The 13,175-nt window shown below is 36.7% G+C and overlaps 1 protein-coding gene across 2 annotated transcripts in view; it reads left to right on the top strand.

Annotated features, from left to right (window-relative positions):
* LOC149794416 (uncharacterized) overlaps positions 1 to 13,175 on the top strand; it is a 159,077-nt gene that overhangs the window by 134,440 nt on the left and 11,462 nt on the right. For both annotated transcript variants that reach the window (XM_089968612.1, XM_089968611.1), the window contains exons 31-35: positions 5,071 to 5,173; positions 6,737 to 6,835; positions 7,191 to 7,690; positions 9,002 to 9,164; positions 10,503 to 10,733. In XM_089968612.1, coding sequence (XP_089824738.1) covers positions 5,071 to 5,173; positions 6,737 to 6,835; positions 7,191 to 7,690; positions 9,002 to 9,164; positions 10,503 to 10,733 — 1,096 coding nt within the window. The remainder of the gene's footprint in view (positions 1 to 5,070; positions 5,174 to 6,736; positions 6,836 to 7,190; positions 7,691 to 9,001; positions 9,165 to 10,502; positions 10,734 to 13,175) is intronic.

The following is a 13,175-nucleotide window of genomic DNA, read 5'->3' as shown; positions in this document are numbered from 1 at the left end:
CAGCTATTTATGTCTCACAGTGTGCATGTACTCATTATCAACAGCCTTACCAGCCCCATTTCATCCTCTCTCCTTCTAATGGATGTGCACCCTGATTGGGAGAAGGACAGTGTTCATCAGCAGGAGAATCTGTTGTTAATGGGCAGTGGAGATTGTATGAAAACCACAATCTCTGGGGTTCAAAGCCATGGCTATTCCTTACAAAAATGCCAATGGCAAGTTGAGGCCAATCATAGACTTGAGTCACCTCAATGAATTCATTCTTCTGCTGATGATAGAGATGGTGAGATCTATATGACTTTATATCAGAAAGTACAAGTATGCCATCAGTCTTGTTTTCACAGATGCCTTCTTTTATATCTGTACTCACCCAGAGTCATGAAAGTTTCTTCAATTTGCCTACCGCAATTTTTTTAAACCAATTTGAGTCCTTCTGTTTTGTTTAAAATTAACCCATGGGTCTTTACCAAAAAATTAAGGAATGGATCATCACCCTGTTCAGGTTGTTAGCATCATAGCTGAACAATCAGAAAAATATAACCTGCATGGTAAGTTCTGTTCTCCTCTTGGGCAGAAATGATGTATCTATTTTTAATCATCTTGGTTTTCTTTTGAATTTGGAAAAATCCAACCTTCACCCATCCCACTGTTTTATCCACCTGGGTATAGAGTTTATGATACAATCTCAGTCCTGTACTTCTTCCTTATGTCCATATCATATGGAGAATATTTTTTCCAACAGGACACAGATTTCATTGAGAGTCCTTAGGTATTCGATGCAGTAATAGATTGATCATGCTGGGCCACCTTTATATGAGCCTGTTGCAAATGATATATCTGGTTCAGTGGTCCATTTTCACAGCCAACTCAATGAAAAGATTAATGTCATGAAGGAGGTATTGTCATTCCTATGATGGTGGTGCAGTCATGGTTGACTCACAACAGGAATTCCTCTAGAGAAGCCAAACAGGAAGTGATGGTATGTACAGATGCCACTGGTGACTTGCCTTCTTAAACAGAGGCGGGGGTGACAGGCCACCAAATTGCCTGACGTATGCATGTTGGTTTGGCAGTTTCTTTACTAATGCTGCCAACTTCAGATCAACATAAAAATCACATTCCAGGGAGACAGTATCCTGGCCAACATTCTTCCCACAAGTGTTAGGTTATTCATATAGAATGGTCCCATTATCCATCAGATTTGTGCACTTTTAATGTGTCCATTGATCAGTCTTTTTACAACAAAGTGGAACCATAAATGGCCCACCTTTGTATCACTGGTTCTGATCCAGAAGCTAGGACCATGGATGCAATGTTGAGAGAGGTTATGGGTATTTGCCTATTCTCACCCCACCCCACCCAGTCTTAGGACTGAAAATAATAAAGATAATACAGGGTTTTGATTTGCAAGAAAAGTCAGAGTGCCCCTCTCAGATGGGTGGGACAAGTCCTGGTTCATTGATAACTTGAGCTAGCTATAGTCCTACCCAATCAGACCCACTAATTGATTTTTGGTTTGAATAGACCAAAATCCCTCAACAATTCAGAGAAGGGAATCTGTCCTGGGTCTAAACATAGCCTTTTAGCCTAGAACTTGATGAAGCTGATAGCGATTTACATGCTTTTTGAGTTGACCAAATTAGCTTTATTTCAGATGGTTCTGTGGTCTTCATATCACAACCAGGCTTTGTAGCTAAGAACGGGTTAACATCAGTGGACAATCATAGAGTCATCATACACTCCCTTTCATCGGTAGACAAGTCTAGAGCAGTGACCATGCAAGATTCCGTCTGTGCTCTCAAGCATTACTTGAAGCAGTCATTGACTTGTGGCAACCACGAAAGACGTTCTCTCTATGAAAGTGGGAAATTGGGATATCACCTCCCAAGCTTGTTCTTCATGGCTTAAGTAGGTTATATGCTTGGCATACTCTGACATCTCAAAAGAGAGTCATCTCATGAGGATTTTAGTTTATGAAATTAGAGTCTCAGAGCACCACGTTCAAATGCAAACTTTTTGTCCATGATATCATTAAGCTGTTGCTGGTATGCATAATCAACCTTCTCGAGTTTTTATTTGAATCTGGTGGGTCCATTGGCTGTGGCCAGACAACCACCAGACCCAGTTAAATCAATACAGACTCTCTTAGCAGGATTTGCCAGTGAATTTGGAAGTAAGAAGATTGAATAAGATTCTTAACCTAATAGAGCTGTCATGGTTCACGTGACCAATAGGCTGTGCTACTTTATGTAGGAGAGCAGGTTATGGCAGACATAGGGAATTATGTCTTTCTTCCCTTGAAGGATTCCTGAGGTATGTGTAGGATAATGTGACTGGGTGGGACATCATGCTACATGTCTGTGGCATGATGCCCCATGTCTGTGGCATGATGCCCCAGTGCTACCCATCACTATAAACTGCCATGCTGCAAATATCAACACGATTTGATGAAAAATTGTTAAAGCTATGTTAAAATCCAAATCACACACATCGGAGGTATAGGTAGGTTGCATGGTATCCCCACCTCCTATTCATCTCATGGGAATATATTCAAAGAAGAAGGCAGATCATATTTTTAACAGTATAATTCAGGAAAATGCAAATTTTTTTTGTAATATAGGTTTCTCCTAAAATACTTACCCAGCCACATTATTTGTAGACGATCCCATCCACCCCCCACTATGGAAGCATCTTTGCTGGTAATTCGCTCAGTTTGGACCACTTGGGTGGCCTAGTGGTTAGATCGTCCACCTCGGAACCTGGAGGTCATGAGTTCGATCCCCGGCTGAGTTATACCAGAGACTTACAAAAATAGTACTGACAGCTGCCTCACTTGGCGCTCAGCATTAAGAGGTTAGTGTTAGGACTGGTGTCAGGATAATGTGACTAGGTGGGACATCATGCTGCATGTTTGCGGCATGATGCCCCAGTGCAAGACATTACTATAAACTGCCACACTGCAAATATCGTAGCGATATGACTGAAATATTGTTGAAGCTACTTTAAAAATCCTAACCACACACGCACATTTCGCACAGTTTAAAATCTAGCAACAGCAATTGGTGGCAAGGGTAGGTAATGGGCAGAGTTATTACACTTTGAAAGAGACAGAAAAGAGAAACTTCCGTCTTTTTATTGGGCTGGATTTGGGAGGTAGCAGGCTGATATCCCTAATGTTAATGTGATTGGGTAAGTATCATTATAACACCTCTCCCTCGATAACTCGTGCACAACCGTGCTAGTTCAAGAATTTTCTGAAACTTGCTTGTCCACAATGGTCCGTATCTGTGAAAGCAAGCTCTTTATTTTGCAAAGTATTTATTTCACTTGGTTGCCTTGTTATCTTTGATCACAGTTATGAAAGAGTCAGTTAATTTAAGGTAGTTTATGTTACATACACGGTAACATTTATAAGTGTTCGATTGATCAAATGAAGTGAGTTCACCTGACATACAACCAGGGCTGCTTGATTTTAAGTTTTTAGGACTTTCATGCCTTTTAACCTTCTTTTATTCCACCTCCTTTATTTGATTCAAAAGACATAATAATTAATAATACAAAGGAGGTCAGCTTTTAATTCAGTGCAACAATACAACAAATACTTCTGGAAGTCAGGTATCAAAACACGGTTGGCACTTAATTAGGTTCTCAGAGAAACGCTCATGTACATAGCTGTTACAGTAGATTGATGCATTTTATGTTTAATTACAAGAGGACACATTGCATTTATGACGATTACACTTAAAAGTAACTAAAAGATAGAACTAGAACACAAATTTCAATTGATAAAAAAAGTTATTTAATTTGTATTTGCTTATTAAAGTACTGCCTCCACTCGGCATAAGTGACTTTTTCATTGATCGAAATATCCTTACATATTGTTAATTGCAGTGTACTAGGAATGTTATTTGGAAAGAAAATGTAACAAATTGTGTGACCTATTTTTAAATTTAAATTTTTAAATTTGATATTTCATAGTGTTGATTAAAATTTCCAGGTCCTATCTACAGTTTTCGACGATAAAACGAAAGATACATCAAAGTTTCCGTTTCCAATTTTGATTACAATTTTCTTTCAAGTTCAACAAATAGGGATCAATTTTTGGGGTATTTTCTGGTTTAAAAAATGGGATCCACACCTGACCCCGCATTATAAGTGGGTTCACGAGTTATCAGGGCACGAGTTATCAAGGGAGTGGTGTAATTTGCTTTGAAAGAAGTCTGCCTTTTTGATGACGATACTTGTTAACAAAGAAAATTTCAGTAAAGCAATAAATCAGCTCTTTTTCTAAAGAAGATCTTTCAAATAAGGCTTTGCAACTGTAACTTTATTGCAGTAGGCAGTGTTTGAACTTAAGCTGTGTTTTAGTTTGAAACTGTGGCTAAGAGCTGTTTTGTTATATTGGTCCAAATTTGAATATGATTGCCTCAATTTCATTCATTTAGTTAACACTTAGGCTTCGTTTTGATGGAGAGGAGTTTTAGTCAGACATCTTTAAAAACTGTCTTCATTGGAAAGAGCCAAAGTTACTAATGGCAAGTTGTATAGAGATTACCAGTAATGTATCCAGTCAGATGTCATCCATATAAATGTTGGACTGGTACTTAAAATTTAAAAATACCTTTTACATGGTAGAGAAAAAAAACCATGTTTGCAGAAATTTGTCAGCGGTTTTATTGCAGTAGAGAATATTTAAGAAATGAACCAATTCATTCCACCAGTGGCCACAATTGCAAAATTGGCCATGCCAAATTGTCAGAAATTGGATTTTAAAAAATATAATGATCAGAATTTTTTTCTACCTTACATAGAAACTAGTTTTAAAATACATGCATGGGAGCCACAGAATTATGACTTTTAAGGACAGAGGTCCTTGAGTACAAGTGAAATATATAAATTAATATTGTTCATTTGGTACAGGTGTCTTTTATATGGAGATATAAATTAATACATGCTTCAATGTACATGAAAATGTAAATTTGTAAAATATGTTAAGTCCTGACAAAACATCGGCACAGTTAAAACTAGCTTGTCACTGCATGTATAGTCTCCTATTTCTTTGTACAATAGGCAACAAGAAGAGAATAACACGGTGCCTGTGCAGTTGACTAGTAATGTGAAACACTTGAAGAGTGTCATGGAGAAATGCCGTGAAAACATCAACCAGGTTGAGGTAATAACCAAGGATTTGTTTTGTAAAATACAATTGATACTTCCTTAAAAGAAAACATTACGGGTTCGTACAAATTATTCACTGTTGTTTGGTGCAGTTACAGTGAAATGTTCCAGGATTTTTCCAGTTATGATTTGGAATCTGACCCTCTCAACTTGCAAAAAAAAATCAAATGACACCTTTCCAACTTATACAGTAGGATCTACATTGTAACCCAAGATAATCAGGTGGGAGTTTCGGATTTACAACAGAACACTTTTGATGGTGATACAATGTTTAATGATGAATTGCTTGAATGAGAAAAGAATTATGATTAATATATGCGTATAATATCCAAATATTGGATCAGTTAACATAATCCACATGAACTAAATAATGAAAATACAAATAAATGACCTTACACAGTACAAGGACAAGGGGTGAATGATTGACAATGATTTCACAATGAAAGAATGATGTGTTTTACTCAAATAGTAAAACTGTGGTATATACTCATATAGTAAAAAATGTATTCATTCAAATAGTGAAAATTATGAAAACAAGGGACAGATGTACAAAATATCTCTACAGTCCCAAAAACATACTGGGTATTACAAACCCCAAAGATTAGCCCACAGCTAAAAGATTACATGTATGGAGTTACACACTCCTTCACTAGCACACTTGGCTAGCAGTCACACTAGTCAGTCAAGCAGTCATTATTCCAGGTTGGTCAATCAAGCAATCAGTACCCACCAATCTCAGTTGGCAATGCCCGATCACCTGCTACTCAATCAGCAACACTGTTTACTCAGCTCTACAGCTGCTGTGGTTCAGCTTCAAGAGTTTGACATTTCAGCTCACATTTTCCAAAGTTAAATTGCATTCTGCAAGCAACATATTCAAGCTCTGTAGGTTAGAGGTTATTCAAGCTCTGTAGGTTAGAGGTTGTTCAAGCTCTGTAGGTTAGAGGTTGTTCAAGAGGATGATGTGTCAGTGATTAAAGTATTTGGATTTGGCTTTATCTCCTTTTTCCATTGATGAATTTTCATCAGAAATTTGAACAATTTTTCAGAGGTCATGGAATGCCTGAAGGTATTTTCAGGTCTAAAAGTTACAAGTCACAATCATAGCTGTCAGCAGGCTAAACTTGTCATCAAACTTTGCGCACAAGTTCATTATGGGACAATAAAATGACGTGAGACTTGGCACACAGGTTGTCTTTCGAACATTTGGATGACAGACGCAGCTTTGCACTCAAGTTCACTAAATGATGTTGAGATGACATGTGAGACTTTGAACACAATTTCACCATGGGACATTGAGATGACAGGTACAATAAACTAAAACTTGCAGGATGAATGGTTTAAAAATTATGCAACTTTGTTGACCGCCTTAGAAGTTGATTTATCTTCTGCTTCTAGGGCTAGATTATTATCCGATTCTGGGCATTTATTTGAGATTGGGATGTGTCAAAGTGTAAGATTGAGGTCATGCACTGAACTCAGTTTGTAAATTATTGTCAAAGCTTCAGCAACGTGTATTTCAGAATGTGACAATCAATTCATTGATTTTGAATTGCAGGATGAAATTGAGGAGCAGTTAAGGCAGGTTGCTGCAGGAGTGAAGTTAATTGATCTACCAGAAATATATCTACCACCCCCACCTAGTCCATCAGAGGTGGTATGTATCACACCATGGCAAATTATGAAACCTCAGCTCCTAAAGCATTCTTCTAAATACAGCTTTCTTGTTTAAGTTTGTGAAGACTGACAGTTTTTTTAAAACTTATAACTGAGGGAGAAAATAAACCTTGTCTAGAAATAAGAAAATGGAAAGCAGTTATTTTTATATTAAGGTGGTTAAAAACTATTAATATTCTGCTTTTTTTGCAAGTAACAGGACGAAGTCTTCTGCTGTTAAGTACCTAGGATAGAATTCAGAAATTGAACAACCCTAGCTTTATACTCCTGGTGAATATGCTGATCAAAAATGATAATGTGTATGTATATATGTGTATATATATCCTGTTCTACAGATGAAGGCATTACCTTCTGCAGTGTCAAGCCATCCAACAACTCCAAGAATTAAACATACTCACGACGGTCAGACTTCAATGTTATCTCTTCCCAGTCCTCCCGGTCTAAGTCAGTACCAAGGGGATGTGCATTTTAACAGTAATGCTACCCCTCCAACATCAGTTGCCATTGGAATAATAAATTCAGCTGCCAGCAAATGTAATTCCATCCCATTAATAAACAGTAAAACTGTCACTTCATCAGAAGTTGCCTTGCCGACAGTTGCAATGACAAAGCCTGTGACCTCTGATCCACCACGACCTTTGGCCCCACCACAAATTGTACCTGGATTTATGCCACCTCGACCCATAGGAAGTGTGCGGCTACAATTTACACCACCAGTTATACGTGCTTCCACGGCAATGAATATTGGCACTCCAGGAGTCAACACACAGCCTCCAAAGAATAACTTTGAACGGCTTATAGACAAGCTTCAGACAGTGTTCCCAAATTACAGCAGGTAATCAGAACTAGAGACCAATTTGTTTGTAGTTAATACATGTACATAGTGAACACATCTGAAGAATGTCAAATATGCAAAGCATGACAGAAGTAGTCCTTTGATCTTCTACTCCTTTTTTTTGACAGTCTGATATTGGAAGAACTGACACTTTTTTGGTCAGTCAATGCAGGTATGAGTAAAAACATTGTACAGTTCAACCCCGGTATAACGCGAATTCAGATATAATGTAGTCATGGTGTGGCTTCCAAAATTTTTTATATTCATTTGCACGTGAAAAAATATTTTTTGTTCAAAGTACATGAAATAGTGTATAAAAAATTTATCATTATGGGGAAGAGATCGCGTATGAATTCGAATTTAACGTATTTTTTTTTTTTTTTAACTATGAGAAATAGTGTGTAAAACGTTTATTATCATTTTGGGGAAGAGTTCGCATATGAATTTTAATATAATACAGTTGTGGTTTAGCTTCTGAAATTTAACAATATCACCTGGTTCTTGAAGTGTTATGCCAAAATAAACATTATCGGAAATGTTACTTATTACTGGTCCATGAGTAAAACCAGTAAGTCATATTTGTGATTGTCTTCATTTAATTCTGTATACAATCGTTGCTCAAACAATAGCCAACATGTGTTTCTTCTTTAACTGCATACATGACCGATGTTGATACCCTATTCATGATATAACGTCGGTCGGGGTATTATCGATCAACGTTTATTATCGGACAAACCAATAAAAATTAGTAAAACTATCTAACAGTAATAACCTATAAATATAATATCCATCCATTATTTTGAATAAGTCTTATTGCTGCATTCCATTTAATATTCATCCAGTAATACCCCGTTTTTTACATTAGACATCAATACACCTATGTGCCAATGCATTGTTCTCTGAAAAAAGTAAAATACTGTAAAACCCCGCATTAACGCAACCCCTCTATTAATGCGATCCAATTTTTGGGACCCCATTTATTGCATTATAGTGGGGTTCCACTGTATTTGTAAATTATAGCTGGAGTTGGGGGGTGGGGGGTGGATTATGATGAAAATTGCTAACAGAATGCCAAACCTGCTTAAACTGATATAAATTCATATATGTTTCTGATTATTTCCTTAGAACTGTGGCTTGTGAGAATTAATTTGTTTGGATAAGACATTACAAAAAGTGGGGTTGTCAAATCATGTATTCAGTTCTGCTCTGCAAACAGCAGGACAAATTTACTAGCGAATATTTCATATTTGGCATTTTTATTTTAGTTCTGTGATTTTATGCCATGGCTAATGTTCAAATATTTTTTCCTAGAACGGAGTTTACTCGCCTGATACAGGAGTTACGTCAGAATCGAGGAGGTTCTCTTTCAGGCATGACAATAGAGGATATTATTCATCAGATATCGGAGATAATAAAATCCAGACAGGACAGAAACTCCTCAACCAGTGTATCTGCCTTGCCGTATACTTCTCAGGTGTGTTGAAATCATTAACAGCATTCAGAGATTCTTCTTCACACTTTGCAGCTTTGACTCTTATATGTAGTACCATATGTTGTTTTTCATTCACCTGCAGAGTATAGTCAGGGCTATGTTTCCAGACTTCATGATTGGCTTGCACTTGGGATAAGGAAGAAGCCTGTTAATTTGGGGATCAAATATTGAAAGATCAGAATCAGTATGAATAAAAGAAGAAAAATGGTTTTAACAGTTTGCACCATAGATCTGGACCAAATTTTATTGATGGTTTGCACATGGGCAAAGAATGAAATCTATTGATTTTGGAGTCAAAAAGGCCAAAGGTCATGGCTGCTGTAGCTGAAACTGCATACATTGACCATAGGTTAAGGTCAATAAATTAAATTCCTTGACTAAAAACTGGAAGGCATGTGCTTGAGGTAGTAAAGGAAAGCTGTCGATTATGGAGTCAAAAGGTCGGAGGTTATGTATATTGTAAGTCTAATAAGAAAATAATGATTTCTCTATGTTAAGTTTGATTTCAAACTACATACCTTGACCAAAGGTTAAGGTCACAAAGACTTGCATGTCAGTGATCTCCAGAGTTAACTATGCTGTGCTAGTAAGTTCATAGAGGACTATTAAGAATGGAGCAGACAAATAATGTTCTGTTCATGGTACTTGTGTCATTGTTGCTTTAGGTGTCAACGAAAAGAACTGCATTCAGTGCCATTTCTCTTTAATGAGTCGTAAAACTATGCATATTTTTTTTAAGAGTACAACTTGCCCATAGCAAAATGTGGTCAGTGAACATCTTTTCATGCTCCATTAATTATTTTTGCATTTGGCTCTATTTCTCAGACTAATGCATGTTTAGCAGACGAGTTTATTGCCCAAGTTGGGATGCTTTCATTGAACTGCAAGGACTGCATAAAGAAGGTCACCATGACCTTCATATCTTATTCTAGTGAATATGTTTTAGACTTAAATTCCACTGTCTCATAAAAGTCTAATTCCTTATTTAAATTCAGTATGTTCATCTTTAGAATGTATGTGAAACTAATTAAAATTGTAAAAGGAGTTTAAGGGGAGGAGATAAAATAATTAATACTTTTTGCAGCTTAAATTTTTTTAAATGTAAATTTTGTGTTGAAGTGTTTTTTGTTGTTCATTTAGGGATCATTTAGGGATTATTTAAGTAACATTATTCTTTTTGAAGAATTATGAACTTGGTTGTTACTGTTTTTGAATGAATACTTGAATGATTAGTTTGACATAAGGTTAAACTTTACTAGCACACTCTGTCGAATGCCTGCTTCAGATCCATATAGTAATTGGCCTTTTTTCTCTTCACAGGGTGGAAACACCCTTTCTTCAAGGGTGTCGGGTCAGCAGCCTGTGCCACTTAGACCACTAGCCCCACCACCAGGCTTGCCAGCCAGCTGGGCTTTTCAGAGTGCTGACAAATCCACTTCCCTAGGTGAGAGGGAATATTTTGAGGAAGAGGATCCCTGTGTCATTTGTCACGAGGAATTGACTTCACAAGAAGCAATCACTCTAGAGTGTGGACACAAGTTTCATGACCAGGTAAAGATCTTCCTGACCAGCTAATATTAACATTCTGTATCAGCCACTTGTGTATGCAGCATATGGTTAAATTGTAACTGTTGGCTACTTAATTGAGAGTAGTGAAGATTAAGTTGGCACCAAGTTCTTGCCATCAATTGCCATTATTTCTTGTAACATTTGATCCGATTTGACAATGGTAGCTTCATCCATAATTATGAAATCATGTCAGGATTTTGTTGTTTTATTGGGGTTTAACACCATTTTTCAGCACAAGATAGGCTATATATGGCAGCCAGTATAACTGGTGGAGGAAGAATCATGGAAGAACCACCAAAAAAAGAGAAGCTACTGGTAAATTTTCTCACATACCCACACTAGCCTAGCATGAGACTCGAACCCATACAGACGGAGGTACGATGTCAGTGATCCAGAATGGTTGGCTCTTTAGAACACTTGGCCACTCGGGACACCATGTCAGGATGCAGAAGCATTGCTAGTAATCACCTTTCCATCCATCATCCATCACACTTCTTGCATCCGCCAAAGTGCAACAACCCTTACACATAATTCGATGCCATTTGGGAATTGAACTGCCATTTTCATTTTGATATACCTCTTAAAGGTTTTGACATTTCCAGACCAATAGAAATGGAACTCTGCATCAGTTTTACATCTCCACTAGAGCAGATGCTTTTAGCCAGGGTACCTTAGGAACATAATCTGAAGTAGTTTAATGCCTTTTATGAATTTTGTCTTATCAACTGCATTTTGGATTGTTATATGGCTCATGGCAGTTAGCTTGATATCTTAACAACAGATGGTGATTGTAACCAGCATAACTAAATAGCCATTCATTGTATTCTGGTGCAATTTTGTATGAATATTGAACATTTTCAGACTTAAACATGACTTTGATTAGTTTTGTCTTGACTACTTTTTGTTAAGTTTATAAAAGCTAGACATAGCAGTCACTTTTTCCAGTGCTGCTGCTGTTTGTTTTTTATGGTTTTGTATGCAAGTTTTCATTTTCCTATATTTGCTTAACCACCTTGATATATTATCATTACACTTGACATGATTTGTTATGAATCTAAATCTAAAACAGTTCATTCTGCATCATGCCTGCTCGCCTCTGACTTCAGGTAGACATTGCAGTTGTAGTAAATTTATGTTACAGTTTGGGTTAAAGTTTTTCCTTAGAAATATTTGCCTAGCCCCCTTGATGGATTTCATTATGCTTGTGGCACAAGCCATTATACAGCTAAGGATGTTCCTGTTGTGACACAGTGCTTATCCATTTAAACTTGGGGTAAAGGCTGCAATTTCAAAAACAATTTTTATAAAGGGAAGAATTTTTTTTTCATTTGCCTACATTTCCCAACCAATTGATAGATTTTCTTCATGCTTGGAGTGACTCATTATGAAGCTAAGACTGTTCATTTTTTATATACTAGCTTGCCTATAACCCTAGAGTCAGTGAGAATTTTCATTAAGGTTTTGACTGTATATTTAGTAAACTGTTTGATGGATTTTCTTTATATATGTGATGAATCATGATAAAGCTATAATTGCAATGCCAGTAGCTGGTAAAGGAAAGCAACAATTCCATTGGACAGAATGTTAACACATGATCAAAATGAATTGCGTTCATTTCTGTATGAACTGTAAGGAGAACTACTTTTCTAAGAATACCCACTTCTATAAATAGTCACGCGTACAGCATAAGATAAACACTGCCAGTGAAGGCAGACACGAAGTAAGCATTAAAGGAAAACAACATTCTAGCAATTTTTAAAAAACATAATTGAATAAATTTGGCTTCCATTGGTTGAAGGACTGGTATTATGATGACCTTATTACGATCAAGCTGGAAATCCCAAGTGCTATAAATAGCAACGTAACAGAAAAACCACAAACATGTATCACTACGCTCAATTAAGACTTCTGTTTTTTAATATGCAAACAAAATTTTTTTAATATGCAAACAAAATAACATAACAAATAATTAAAATTTCAATTATAAGATTTTAACGTTTTTTTTTCTGAGTTTATCGTGGTATAAACTGTCAGTTGCCAACTCGCACAGTTTACATAATGGCTTTTGGGCGTTATTTGCTGTGTGAGTCGGCAACTGACAGTTTATACCACAATAAACTCAGAAAAAACAACGTTAAACTCTTACATGACAGTTTATTATGCAACATATTAAGGGTCAAGGTCATTTGTGTTATAGCAATGCATCATTCATGGGTTTTACAATGTAGACCCTTCACAATTAACTTCATATATTCACATGGGATGTTACTTCTTACTGGCTTAACTCAGGAACCATTGAACATGTTCTAATGCAGTTTGGTTTGAACTTAGATGTGTATTCATGGGTTTTGTCTCATCAACTACATTTTGGTTGTGGCCGTTGTGAATCAGCTTCCTTTCTTCCTGTGGGATGTTGCTTGTAAC

This window comes from Sinohyriopsis cumingii, chromosome 8 (assembly GCF_028554795.1).
Source record: "Sinohyriopsis cumingii isolate HCF-2022 chromosome 8, ASM2855479v2, whole genome shotgun sequence".
Taxonomy (NCBI): Eukaryota; Metazoa; Mollusca; class Bivalvia; order Unionida; family Unionidae; genus Sinohyriopsis; species Sinohyriopsis cumingii.
This window is presented reverse-complemented; position numbering and strand designations above follow the sequence as displayed.